The 12,252-nt window shown below is 42.2% G+C and overlaps 1 protein-coding gene across 1 annotated transcript in view; it reads right to left on the reverse strand.

The window, feature by feature from the left end:
- LOC108156911 (homeobox protein ARX) overlaps positions 1 to 12,252 on the reverse strand; it is a 41,942-nt gene that overhangs the window by 16,786 nt on the left and 12,904 nt on the right. The window contains exon 2 of the mRNA XM_033388901.1: positions 4,087 to 5,262. Coding sequence (XP_033244792.1) covers positions 4,087 to 5,262 — 1,176 coding nt within the window. The remainder of the gene's footprint in view (positions 1 to 4,086; positions 5,263 to 12,252) is intronic.

Consider the following 12,252-nt stretch of genomic DNA (forward strand, 5'->3'; position numbering starts at 1 on the left):
TATTTCTAGTTTGCACGATTTTAGAATACAGCTCTTATGTATGGTTCCCTCAGTACAAAGCACTCCAGGACCGTATAGAATCAGTCCAGAAAAACTTTTTGCGGGGCTTTGCGGGGCCTTAATGGATGTGAGAATGCCATCTTACCCTAGTAGATTGCCTTTAATAAGTTTCACGATTCCTATTAGAAACCCTAGAAACTATAGACCGTTGTCCCTTCCGTTTTGTAGGCTAAAGTATTCGTTGCACGATCCGCTTAGGGTCTTCTGATCGGATTATAATTGTAAAAAGTGAGACGCTGGCTTTTTATTTTTTTGCAAAATTTAAAAAAAGGGAAATAAAAATATATAAAATTTTGAATCGTGGAAAAACTGTGTTTCTCGTCTCTTATTATGTTATGCTAATGATTTTTCTTTAAATGAAACTAGAGATGGGTGCGGTCCGGGCCGGACTTAGAGGCTCATGGGCCTCATCATGAAAACTGCGGACTTCGTGGCTCATAATCGAGAAGAGCACGAAGTCGTCCGGGCCTAAGCTAAAAGCCCGAATAGGCCCGAATAGGATCAATACATCAATATGCTAGAGCGAGACAAGTAATCAAGACGACTTCAAAACAATATAATAGACGTCCAAATAAATTTAGCCACTCCTATAAATCTTCCACCGATACTCAAATTTTAAATTTTTGGAAAAATGCTAACTTTAAACTTTTGGGACGAAAAATGTTAGGGGACAAGCGTGACATTCCCAATGATAGGCGAACCCGGCTCTAGTTTGGATACAATTATATTCCTATATAAGAATATCTTAATGGATTTTTCTCGTTTATTTTTAAGAACTTAATAGTTTTTTGACGGGCCTTTGCTAAATATTATATATTATTACCGGGCAGTGCCGGGCCTAAGAAAAGCGGCCCGTGTGCATCTTTAGTCGGGACTTAAACAGAATAAGCTAATTTTATTGTAGTATTCAGCCGAAGGCCTCAGCAGCCACGTCTCAAAACCTGTGTTGGCCTGCATTTTGCAAATATTAGCAAACTTTCTCAAATAATACAAAAATATATTGGAGTTCTCTGCGGTGGTCACGAAATCAAAAACAGAAAAAACCCTTACACGTGAAGCTCGAGTCAAGCACGTAGATATTTTGGCGCGAATTTTCATTTTCATTTTGGAGAAAATGCACAGCCCGGCGCTGATCTAAAAGTCGAACAGATTTGAAGAATTCCGAGCAAAAGCAGGCAAAAAAATAAACAAAAACATAATGAATTAATCCATAGCCATCCTAAACAGCCCGCAGAAAAGCTGATTCACAAGGCAATTAACACAGAACAAAGTTAAGTAAATAAATAAACAATAAATCCATGACTTTTTTTTTTAAATTCAGCGCCTCTAAATCCATGACATCGCTTATAAATCTATGATTGCTAGTCATCACTTATGTCCTAGGACCTCTTCACATTAGTGCCATGAATTCTGCCTTCAGCGGCGGGTCAGGGTCATCGCTGTAATCATTGGGTGTGGTGACACTGTCATCGATGTGTCATCTGGTGATACGGGAGTACGCATGATACATGAGTACCTACTGAATGAGTGAGCAAGTTCCTTCTGGCTATCATTCTCTACCATTCTGCGTTTTTGTCGCATCTTCAAAATTGTGGATGCCACAGATCTGCCTCCTTTGTGGGGCGGAAGGAGGAAACAAACTTGATTCGATGTAATATCACAGGAGTCTGGACACACATTTGGTTGCTCTAGCTCCTATAGTCCCTGAGAACTAGGCATCGAACGTGACAAACAGACAGACATGACTATATCCACTCGGCTTTTGATGCTGATCAAGAATATATGTTCTTTATGGGGTCGGAAACGCTTCCTTCTGGGCGTTACACACGTCCAAAACTCACCATAAGTCTAATATACCCGTATCCCCATTCAATTCGTTCCTCTTCGCTTAAACGTTGTGCGAATGAGTCTTCCGGGAGGACCCATTCACTTAAACTCTATCTGCGAAGCACTATATTTCACTCAATTAATTTTGAACATGATTGACTTTGAACTCTTTGAATGCAAGACATAAAAAAGAGAAAGGGAATCAGGAATCCACGGGGAAACTTTCGAAAACAGCAGGACAACAATAATGTGAATTTTGAACAGTACTTGACAGTAAAGCAACGGATGCTGAAACGGTAAACCATGTCATATGTACGTATGTACATGTGAAATCACGCAGTAAAAATCTGTAGTCTTCGTCGCTATTATCTGTTAAGGTCCGTGGAGTTCCAAAGGGCGCCGAAATCGGTTCTATTCTAGATATTTTTAATTTACAGCTAAATTGTAAGATTTTCCAAATGTATGTAAGAATTCATGCTCTCTCCATATGTATGAAGAGACGTCCAAAGGTACGTAGTCTGCCCACTATCTTTAGTTTATGAGTTTACCGATGTAAGAGTGTAACAATAACCTTAATTACGGCAAAGGCCGCGGCTCCCGATACACATTCAGTATATATTAATATATATCTTTTGGTATTGCTTCTTGTAAAAGAGACGAATTGATGCGATGGCTAATGCGGGGGGACTTGGATCCGCGATCTCTCTCAATTTAGTTCGACCTTGTCACGAGAGAGAGGAAAATATAAAGGTAAAGAGGGGAACCACGACCTCTAGTTATGTTCTAAGTATTAGAACACTCTGTTTATCATCTTTCCACCCAATGACCCATTTGATTCGAATGTGAGAAGAATATTTTGTCTGCTTCCATTTTTCCGCTACACCTGTCCCTCTCTTACGCTTCTTACGCCACCAACAGAGGGCACACACTGCATGAGGAAAACTGAGAGAGAAAGGGTAAGGGCGTATCCACTGCAAATTGATTTTTTCCTTCTGGTTATAACAATGATCTGATATGATCCAGATCGCCTATCGCCAGTCTAGTATCTATGGTCATTCTTTACGCTTCGTATCTTTATCTCTTGTGAATGACACAGATTTTCGACGCTGTGGGGGGGTGGGGCGAAATTTGTAAATACACTTTTAACCGTGTGATATCAGCGGAGTCTGGATACAAAATTTGGTTGCTCTAGCTCTGATAGTCTCTGAGATCTTGGGGCACATCGAGAAGGATAGAATTACGGGTCGGAAACGTCGAATAATATAATCGTATGTATCTCTGGCTTCTTCGAGTTCCGGGTATAGTTAGACCCGACAGCCTTTGAAGTCAAGCTCAAGAACTATCGCGTCTATCGAATACGTATAAATAGTGCAAATAACCTAAGTTTTTGTTTAGCAAAACATTGATTTGGAGTGACCATATCCGCAGGTCGATGGGGAAAACTTATGGCTTACTCAGGCAACTAGTATATCCTACAAAATATTGCATACCGCTAACATTATAACTACTCATGGGCAAAGCTAACTTAAATTGAAAGAATATCCGATTTAATGGACTAGCCACTACAGCGTTACAAAGAAGGAAAGATTTCATTGTCCTAAGATGCAATCTCGTAATCTCCGAGACTCAAGTCTTTGTCCATGCGGTTCGACCTTGGAATCAAGTCCCCAAGTAAAAGGAAATGAAATAATCAAAATGAAAATTAAAATGTTTAGATACTTTGCAAAGATCGATTGCATATTAACATTCGTACATTCCACTTCCACATTTTACACTCAATAGAGTAGATCGATTGGATCTGCCTCCGTCCTTCATCGCCCAAGTTTGTTTTGTATGAACTGCGAAATGGGTCAGCCCGTCCCTATGCAGAATGTACATTTGACATCTTGCCCCATGAGTCAACCATTGTGTTGGGCTGGTGTGAGATGTGTGTATTGAGATGTTCTGAAAGGGCTGGCAACTGCGGGGGACACTGGAGAACAGGACATGTACGCAGACTATAAGCCAGGAACAAAGGGATAAAGAGTACTGGGTAATAGTAAACCAGAAATGGTAGGGGCAAAGGACAAAGGCCAAGGCAGAGGCAAAGCTGAAGCCAAAGGGTTTCGGGTGTTAAAGGATAATTCCATGGCCATATCCATTAGGCTATTGTGTGGCCAGATAAGGGGGAAATTAGGGGACACTTACAGGGACACTCACCAGATATTGTGTGGTCGGAGAGTCGTGAGGGTGGCGTGTGGGCCGGAGTGTGATGGTGCGAGGATGAGTCCATTCCAGGTGTGGGCAGGCCTGAGTACAGCGCACTGAAGTCCTCTGGCGTGCTGCTGCATTTGCGTTGGTGGTTTAGCGACGACGTGGACGACTTGTCCAGCGTGGTGATGGGCGATCGCGTGTCCTGCACGGACGTGGCGAGGCTGAGCAGACGGTTTTCGTGGGAGCCGCCGATGCCCATCAGTCGCTGGTCCTGGAACGACATGAACTTGGAGTCCTGGACGCCTCCGTGCTGCATGCTGGCATGATCCTCGAGCAGCCCCTGCTGCAGGCCCAATAGCCCGCCTACCAGATTCGGGCGAAGCTCGTCCATGCTCAGCTTGCCTGCCTGCCCGCCCGACGAGAAGTTCAGTTGCCGGCTGAAGATGGCCGGGAAGATGTTGAACTGCTGCGAGTCAGCGCTGGACTGCGGACTGAGGCCGAGGCTGTGGGGCGCCACTTGTGGTATCGAGGCGACTGCTGCTGCGGCCGCTGCGGCTGCTGACACGGCGCCCGATCCTGATCCCGTTCCGGATGAGCTCGGTCCGTTGCCGATCAGCAGAGTCGGGGCGACGGACACTCCGCCGCTGTTGATCAGCTGTTGTTGATTGTGCTGCTGCTGCTGTTGCTGCAGCAGAGGCGGGGCGGCGCCCACTCCTGCGGGCAAGTGTTGCGACTGCTGTTGCTGGGGCCCGGAAACGGATACCGACGGCAACAGACCGTGATGGCCGTGTGTGATCGCTAGCGCTTGTCCGTGGGCGTGGGCGTGATTGCTGTGGACGTGCGGGTGGTTGTGGGTGAGCGACAGGGCCGAGCTGTTGCTGCTGCCGTTGCTCGCGCTGTTGCCGCTGCTGATTACTGATTGCTGATGCTGTGTTGCTGAGTTGGTATTGCCGCCGACGACGACTCCTCCAGCAGCGCAACCACTACCACCACCGGAACCAGGGCCGCCGGCACAACTTTGATGTTTGAAATCCAACTTGTGGCCGGCGTAAAACCGCTGCGTATCGATATACGTTTTGAAGAAGTCAATTGAATAATCCAACTGAAAGCTGTTTCGCGGCGAACGCGGTCTCGTGGCGTGAAAAAAAAAACAATTAGCGGGTAGAGGAGTCGGGAGTGGCGCTGGAGATCAGATCGCACTGAAGCTGACTACGGCTTACGGGTTATATTATGTTCCGGCACAACTTGCGTTGTCTCTAGTCTCGCTTTTTTCGTCGTGCTCTTTCGATTTATTGCACTGCAATTCGAATTCCACTCGAGTCAACACTTGTTTCGTTGTTGCTATTTTTGTAACAGTAGGAGCACTTGAAAAAAACTACACGACACATAAAAAAAAGGATAAGCGCTGGAAAAGTTTTCCTTCTTGTGGTCGCCAGTGGCAGTTAATTGCAGTGCAGTTTTCTTTGCTACAAGCGCGCACATGTACCGTACCGTAGCGTATGCTTCTACCGTTTATGTGGATTGCGGATTGTGGATGGTGGATGGTGGATTGCGGATCGTGGACCGAGTGCTGTCTACCGTTATGACGAGAGTATTTGGAGCCACTGTGCAAATTTGCTTAGATACACGAATAAAACGAAGAATTTAAAAGCGAAAACAAAGAAGATGAGAACGAATATTCTCAACTGCGGCGCAACGTGTGCTTGTGTTTGACTGTTGGGTGTTTAATAAACTCGACTCGACTCGACTCGTCTCGCGTCTCGCGTCTCCTTTCCGCACCTTTCCCTAAGAGAGCAGTGAATCGTGTGCCCCTGTGCTGTGTGCTGTGTGCTGTTGCTATTGCTATTGCTGTTCCTCGCTGGTGCTTTCGTTGCTCTTGTTGTTGCTGGTGGCTTAGGCACGGCGGTACGTATTCGCGGCCGATCAAACTTAAAATGATATACAATTTCAAGCAACATACAAAATTATAACGAAATTAAGGATCATGTGCTCGGCAACGTCGGCGCCGACGCTGACGCATACGCTGGCGTTGCTGGCGCTGCTGTCGCTGACTCTGTCCCTAGGACTGTGCGCTGGTTCTACTGCTGGTGGTTGCTGCTGTTGCTGTGGGGGCAATTGCGGGCTACGCGCGAACGATTGGTGGTTAGCCCTCACCCCGACTCTGTGTATGTATGTGTCTGTGAAGTCGAGACCACGAATCGTTAGTCGTACTAATAATTTTCGAAAAATGAAACTTGTGTTGGTGAGTGTCTTTATGGGAGTTATAGTGTGTGTGTGTGTGTGTGTGTGCCCGTGTCTGGCTGTGTGTGTGCGTTCGTTGGGTTGCAAAGGACCACGTTGTATGAATGCGATAGCAGCACATGCTAGTTGTGCCTTGAAAGTGAAATACATATATTGCCTGCCCACTTGCACGGCGCTGTCACTTGCTGTCTCGCTTTAACTTGTTTGGTTAATTTCGTTAGTTGTTGCCAATGCCGTCGCCATTGCTGCCTTTGTCGCTGAAGTCGCCCTAGCTTCGTTTGTTTTGCGACAGAGAGTCAACACACATACATATTTATGTACGTACATACATATGTGTATGCGCATATGTATGCAGGATAAATTCTCGTGCATACATACACACACATGTCGATATGTATGTAAATACGGGCGTATGTGTAACGATAGTTACGAAGCCAGAGCTATAGCCGTATGCATGTTAAGTATAATTTTCTTTATCTAATAAGCCTTGTTACGCTGCAGCCGCTCATGAGTTTGTTGCTCACCGCTCGCTTGCCCTCGTCCAGGCGTCGCGAAAAACCAACACTTATTCCATTGCACGAAACTTATTTTTTGAATATTCCAAAAATGTCTGATTACTCACTTACAAGTGCAGCCCAGAAGAGAGCACTCCTGCACAGTGAAAGTGGCACGCCTTCCCAGCTGGCATCCAATAAGTACCCACTACCTCAATCAGTGTGCTTAAAAGCTCGCCTTGGCAATCTATCAAGAGAAGGGCTTGGGAAGTCATTTCTGGTGCATTACATCCAGTTGCAGTTGCTCCAACTGTCGCCAATATTTCTACTCGAATGTGACGACCAGAGTAGCTGCAGGTTGATATCGCAATGCATGCTCCAAATGAAGTGAGGCTTCACTCGGTGCTGGCCGTAAAAGAGAGCGAGGGAGTGCCGGGCATAGAAAGAGACAGACGTGAAGTGCAACCACAAAATCAGGAGCGAGAAGGCAACGATACGGCGTTGGTTGGCTGCGACATTTGGCAGAGCAACTCGAACGCTGCTTGTCTCTACGTTTGTCTCGCTCAGGCGCATGCCCGCTTTGGGTCAACGGTGGCGCACCAATCGCTGAGCACCAAAACAAAGTTGTCGTTTTTGTTGCTGCTGCTGCTGCTGCTGCTGCGCAATGAATTAGTCTTCGTTAAATGTGGCGACGGCAGTGGTAGCAGGGACCGAGAACGAGCAGAGGCAGCGGAGCGGCAGCGCCCAAGCACTTGACTTCCTGCGCTGTTGCCCATTTTCTTTGCCATTTTCTTTCGGCATACTTGCAGCTGCGCACCGCTGTCCTTTTATCCATCTGTCTCTTTAATCCTTAAAACAATACATTCGACTGAGAGCCTGAAAATGGTTGACTACTGCTCCATTTTCATGGAACCAACGCCGTCGCTCATGGCATGAAATCATCCAGCTCCTCAGCGGCGTCCGCCAGGTCCCGAGCCTGGCCCTGGCCTGTACCGTTAAGTTAGTTTTGCTTTGAAGTGGTCTGCGATGGGCTAATCATCGTATCTCTTGTCGTTGTCATAATAAATGTCTGTATGTATGTATGTACGTACACATGTACCTACATATAACTCGGTTCATTCTCCTCTCTCCACCCTCTCTAACTCATTTCTATCAGCATGGTTCGAAATGACTACAGCGTTTCCCCTCGAAAGCAACATAGACAGAGAGGAAAATGTTAAAGTCAACCAAAGACCTCCCCATGCACACACACACACGCATACACACCCACACAAAGCAACGGGAAATCTTAAAAATGTGCAAACTGTAAAAGGAACACGGAGGAACAGTTACGGTCAAAATTATAGTAAAAGAAACAAGACTATGTGCCCAAATGGGAACATTGCAATACATAAGTGCATACATATGTTTGTAGGTTTGGGGTAGCAGTCCATTGGAACCCACTCTGTTTTATTGGGACCTTATACAAATTGTAAAATTATGAATTTGTATCAACTGTTAGGGTTATATGAATGCATTGGTATGCTCATCATTCTATATGTACAGTGCCGGACTTAAGTGTAGGCGCAGCAAAAATTTTCTGTTACTGCTGTCATAGGAGATTTTCCATCACGATTTTCAGAAGAACAATAAGTTTATCCGACGAATTTCCTGTAAGATTAGCTAATTTTTATAGCCGTAATTTTATTGCATTATTTTGTACAATTTTTTAAACGAAAAGGGGTTTAAAATATTGGCACACTTTGCATTTAGCACTTTTTGATGAGCTAAGCTCTTGAAATTTTTGCATATGGTCATATTTTTTGGACCCACACTCAGTTCTTTGTAGTTCTGTGGGAGTGTCCGGTTTTAGATCTCAGAATACCTCCAATGCACAGTGGGTAAAACAGCCAATTTAATTTAATTTTTGAATTTGAAAGCTTAATATTTTTCAGACTGTAAGGCGAGCGATGATGATACTTCTAGCCTAGAAAAGTCTAGTAATTTGTAGATAAACTCTACAGAAGGGTGCTTAAAACTGTATATTTAATACAATATAATAATATATATTTCAGAAAAAAAAAACACGTAATACACATGCAAGGAACCATTTTAGTTTTAATGTAAAAAATGTCTGTTTATTATTGAAAATCTAAACTTTTTTGAACTGGGGGCAAATTGTTGCGCCATCGAAAAATTATGTGTACTTTGAGATCGTACTAAAAATATTAAAAAAATATAGATATATTTAATATATTTAAATTTAAATGTTTTAGGAGTTGGAAAATTGTGTTTTTATAAATTAGACTGGCGTTTCATCAAATGAGCAATGTTTGCCAAACCGCCACAAATGTATAACAATGAGAGGTGAGGACTATAAACCACAAATGTGAGAGGAAAATTATTCTGCATTTCCCCAACCAAGGTGCCGACTTCGGAGCATCGTTCAACGGTTCAAAAGGAATTCAAGTTTAAAGAGTTCGAAATACACAGGCCGACCTAACGCTTATCCATCCCTTAAAAATCGTACCTTGGTATGAAATATTCAGTGTTCATTATCCAAGCTATGAAATATAAAAACCTTTCCAGTTTAATATACCCGAAGATTTTAGGGATATATTAGTCTTCTAGTGGATGTGTATAGCCAGAAGAAAGCGTTTCCGACTCCATAAAGTACATACATATGTACAAATATTTTTGATCAGCACCAATAGCCGACTCGATATAGCTACATACATATGTCTGTCTGCCCGTCCCGATGAGCAACCAAATTTTGTGTACAAAATCCTTGTTTCAAGAATGGGCCACGCCCCTTCCCACCCACACAAAAGACGAACTTGGTGGGAACTTGCAAGGACCGAGGAAATAGGAACTTGCCCCAAAAAATTGGGGAGATATTGAAAGACTTCCCCAATGATTACAGATCGAAATTATCAAAATGATCACAGTTCCTGTGATGGGGGAAATAGTTGCTATTTGCAGCAAGCTTGTCAAATATTTTAAGAAGTCTGGATCAAACGTATATTACTTTCTCTAAAATGGTTTTGCGCAAATAGCTGGAATACAGTTTATTATTTACTGATATCTACATATATAAATAAATTAGATTAATATAAAAAATATATTAAGAGATCTTAAATTATTATTATTCAATTATTCAAATTATTGTAAGAATTAAAGGCATATGTACATTTAAATCAATTAAGTCACATTGTCCGTCTGTAAGAAGTTTTTGAAAATGTTAAAAAATCCTGAAGCAACGAACATCCAACCATACACCTAATTGATCCGAATATTAACAAATTAAAGAAAATTAAAACCTATCTGTTCGATAGCAACGATTACCCTATTATTGCATTTAAATCCGCACTACACACCAAAATTTTATCAACAGTACTTTCACACAATAGCCTTGTTTCTTTTCCTACCTACAGAAAAACTCATACAATTTTCCATTACGGAAAGAAACCTTGAAATTAATGACTGCAAGGAAATTATGTTCTCTTTTCTTATAGAAAATATGTTAGAAGCAGCTGAAAAACCTTTACCTGATGAATTTGCAGAATATATGTATAAAACTGCACCAGGTTGAAAACAACAAAGACCAAGTACATATATCATGATTGTCTATAAATAATGTCTATAAATATTTTGCATTCCTGTGAGTGGCAAAGCTCTGAGGGAACATTTTCAGATACTAGAAATTGAATAACAGAAAAGCGTGGTCTCATGGCCACCAATCCAGAAAACTTTAGTCAAATTATGTTTATCCATTAAAATATATGTAGATTAAATAAATAAATAAATTAAATATAAATTACATAAAACAAATGTTTTGTCTTTATTCTTTTCCTTAAGTACATCAAAAGCGGAAAAAAATTGAATGCATTCGAGTAAATTCGGAAACAGTCATTCATTCAATTCGTGCCGCGTCGTTTAAATGTTGTGTGTATGAGTTATACGAGGGTGCACTCACTCATTCAAACTTTATAGGCGTAGCATTCGAATTCACTCAATTGATTTCGAGCATTACTCTCTCTCTCTTTCACAGAGTGGCGCCCTGGCGGAGGTGCGCCAGATATAATGGCTGGTGTGCGAGATGAAGGATGCGGAATACAAAATGGTCGCGGAAAACTCGAAACGGATAAAATATTCTAAAACGCTTTTTGTAAACTTAAAAGCACGTACTTTACACTGATATTTCGGGAAATAATACCATAATATTTCCTATTTTCAGAGCTCAAGAAATCTTTAGTAGAGTTTAACTAAAATTGTCCATTTATGGACAGTCTAAACCAAGTCTAGTATGAGTTGATAATTTGGTTTAGTGTTTATTCACTCTTTTCCAGAATTAACAAAATCACAGTCGCAATGTTTTATTGCTTTAAAAAAAAAATTAAAATAATTTTCTGAAATCAATATTTTGATGAAAGAGCCACAATTTTTTATTTAAAACCCGATAATTTCGCAAAACTATCGGCTACAAAGTTTTGAGAGCCCATTGATACCCGCGTTCCTTAGGTTTTCAGAACTACAAAGTTCGATTTTGCAGAACCCCCTATATACTGTATTTAAAACGTTGCGATGTTCCCCGAAGCTGGCCTTACAAATGTGTGTGTGTGTGTGTGTGTGTGTATGTATGTAAATTATTGATGTGTGCGTGAGCAGAAATTGCAGCATGTTTGTGAAAGCTTTAAGATTGCATTAAAATGCACCACGCCATGTTAAGGGGTACATATGCATGCATGTATGTATGTATTTATATACATACATGGGCGCTGCGCCTGTGTTTGATGTTGTCAAAGTTATCATCCACACATAGACGCAGAGCGCGAGAGAGACAGAGAGAGAGACAGAGAGAGAGAGAGAGAGAGAGAGAGGAAAGGAGAGAGCATCAGGCAGTGGAGCAGGCTATTAAGCATCCATTTAGGATACTAATTTGTGTATCATTACAATTTGTATCTGTACAGGCAGACAAGAACGCTCTTGGCCACAACCCCCACATGCTGCACCGCTTTGCCAGCTAAGCGAGCTTTGTCGCATGCGACTTACATATATGTACATAAAAAGCGGGCGACACAAAGAACTTGGAGCATATAGGGAATCGCAGGACATTGGGGTGGGGGAAAAATCGGAAAAAACCGAAACTAAAGTGGACACAAGGAAAAACATCAGATATATGTATGTATATAGGTACGTATTTATGTACATACTTTATGTACGTGGTTATTGTTTCATGTTTCTATTATTTATCTTTATTTATATGTTACCACCATTTCAATTTGGATTCAGACTAGGTCATGGAACTCCTGAACAACTTTGCCGTGTCACAAGTTTTAATCTTGACAGCTTTCACGGAAAAAGAGTTCACTGTGGTACAACTACATGTATACCATAATATAGAAAATTCTCAGAGACTATAAGAGCAAGAGTAACCATATTTTGTATCCAGACTCCT

Source organism: Drosophila miranda, chromosome XL (genome assembly GCF_003369915.1).
Source record: "Drosophila miranda strain MSH22 chromosome XL, D.miranda_PacBio2.1, whole genome shotgun sequence".
NCBI classification, from domain to species: Eukaryota; Metazoa; Arthropoda; class Insecta; order Diptera; family Drosophilidae; genus Drosophila; species Drosophila miranda.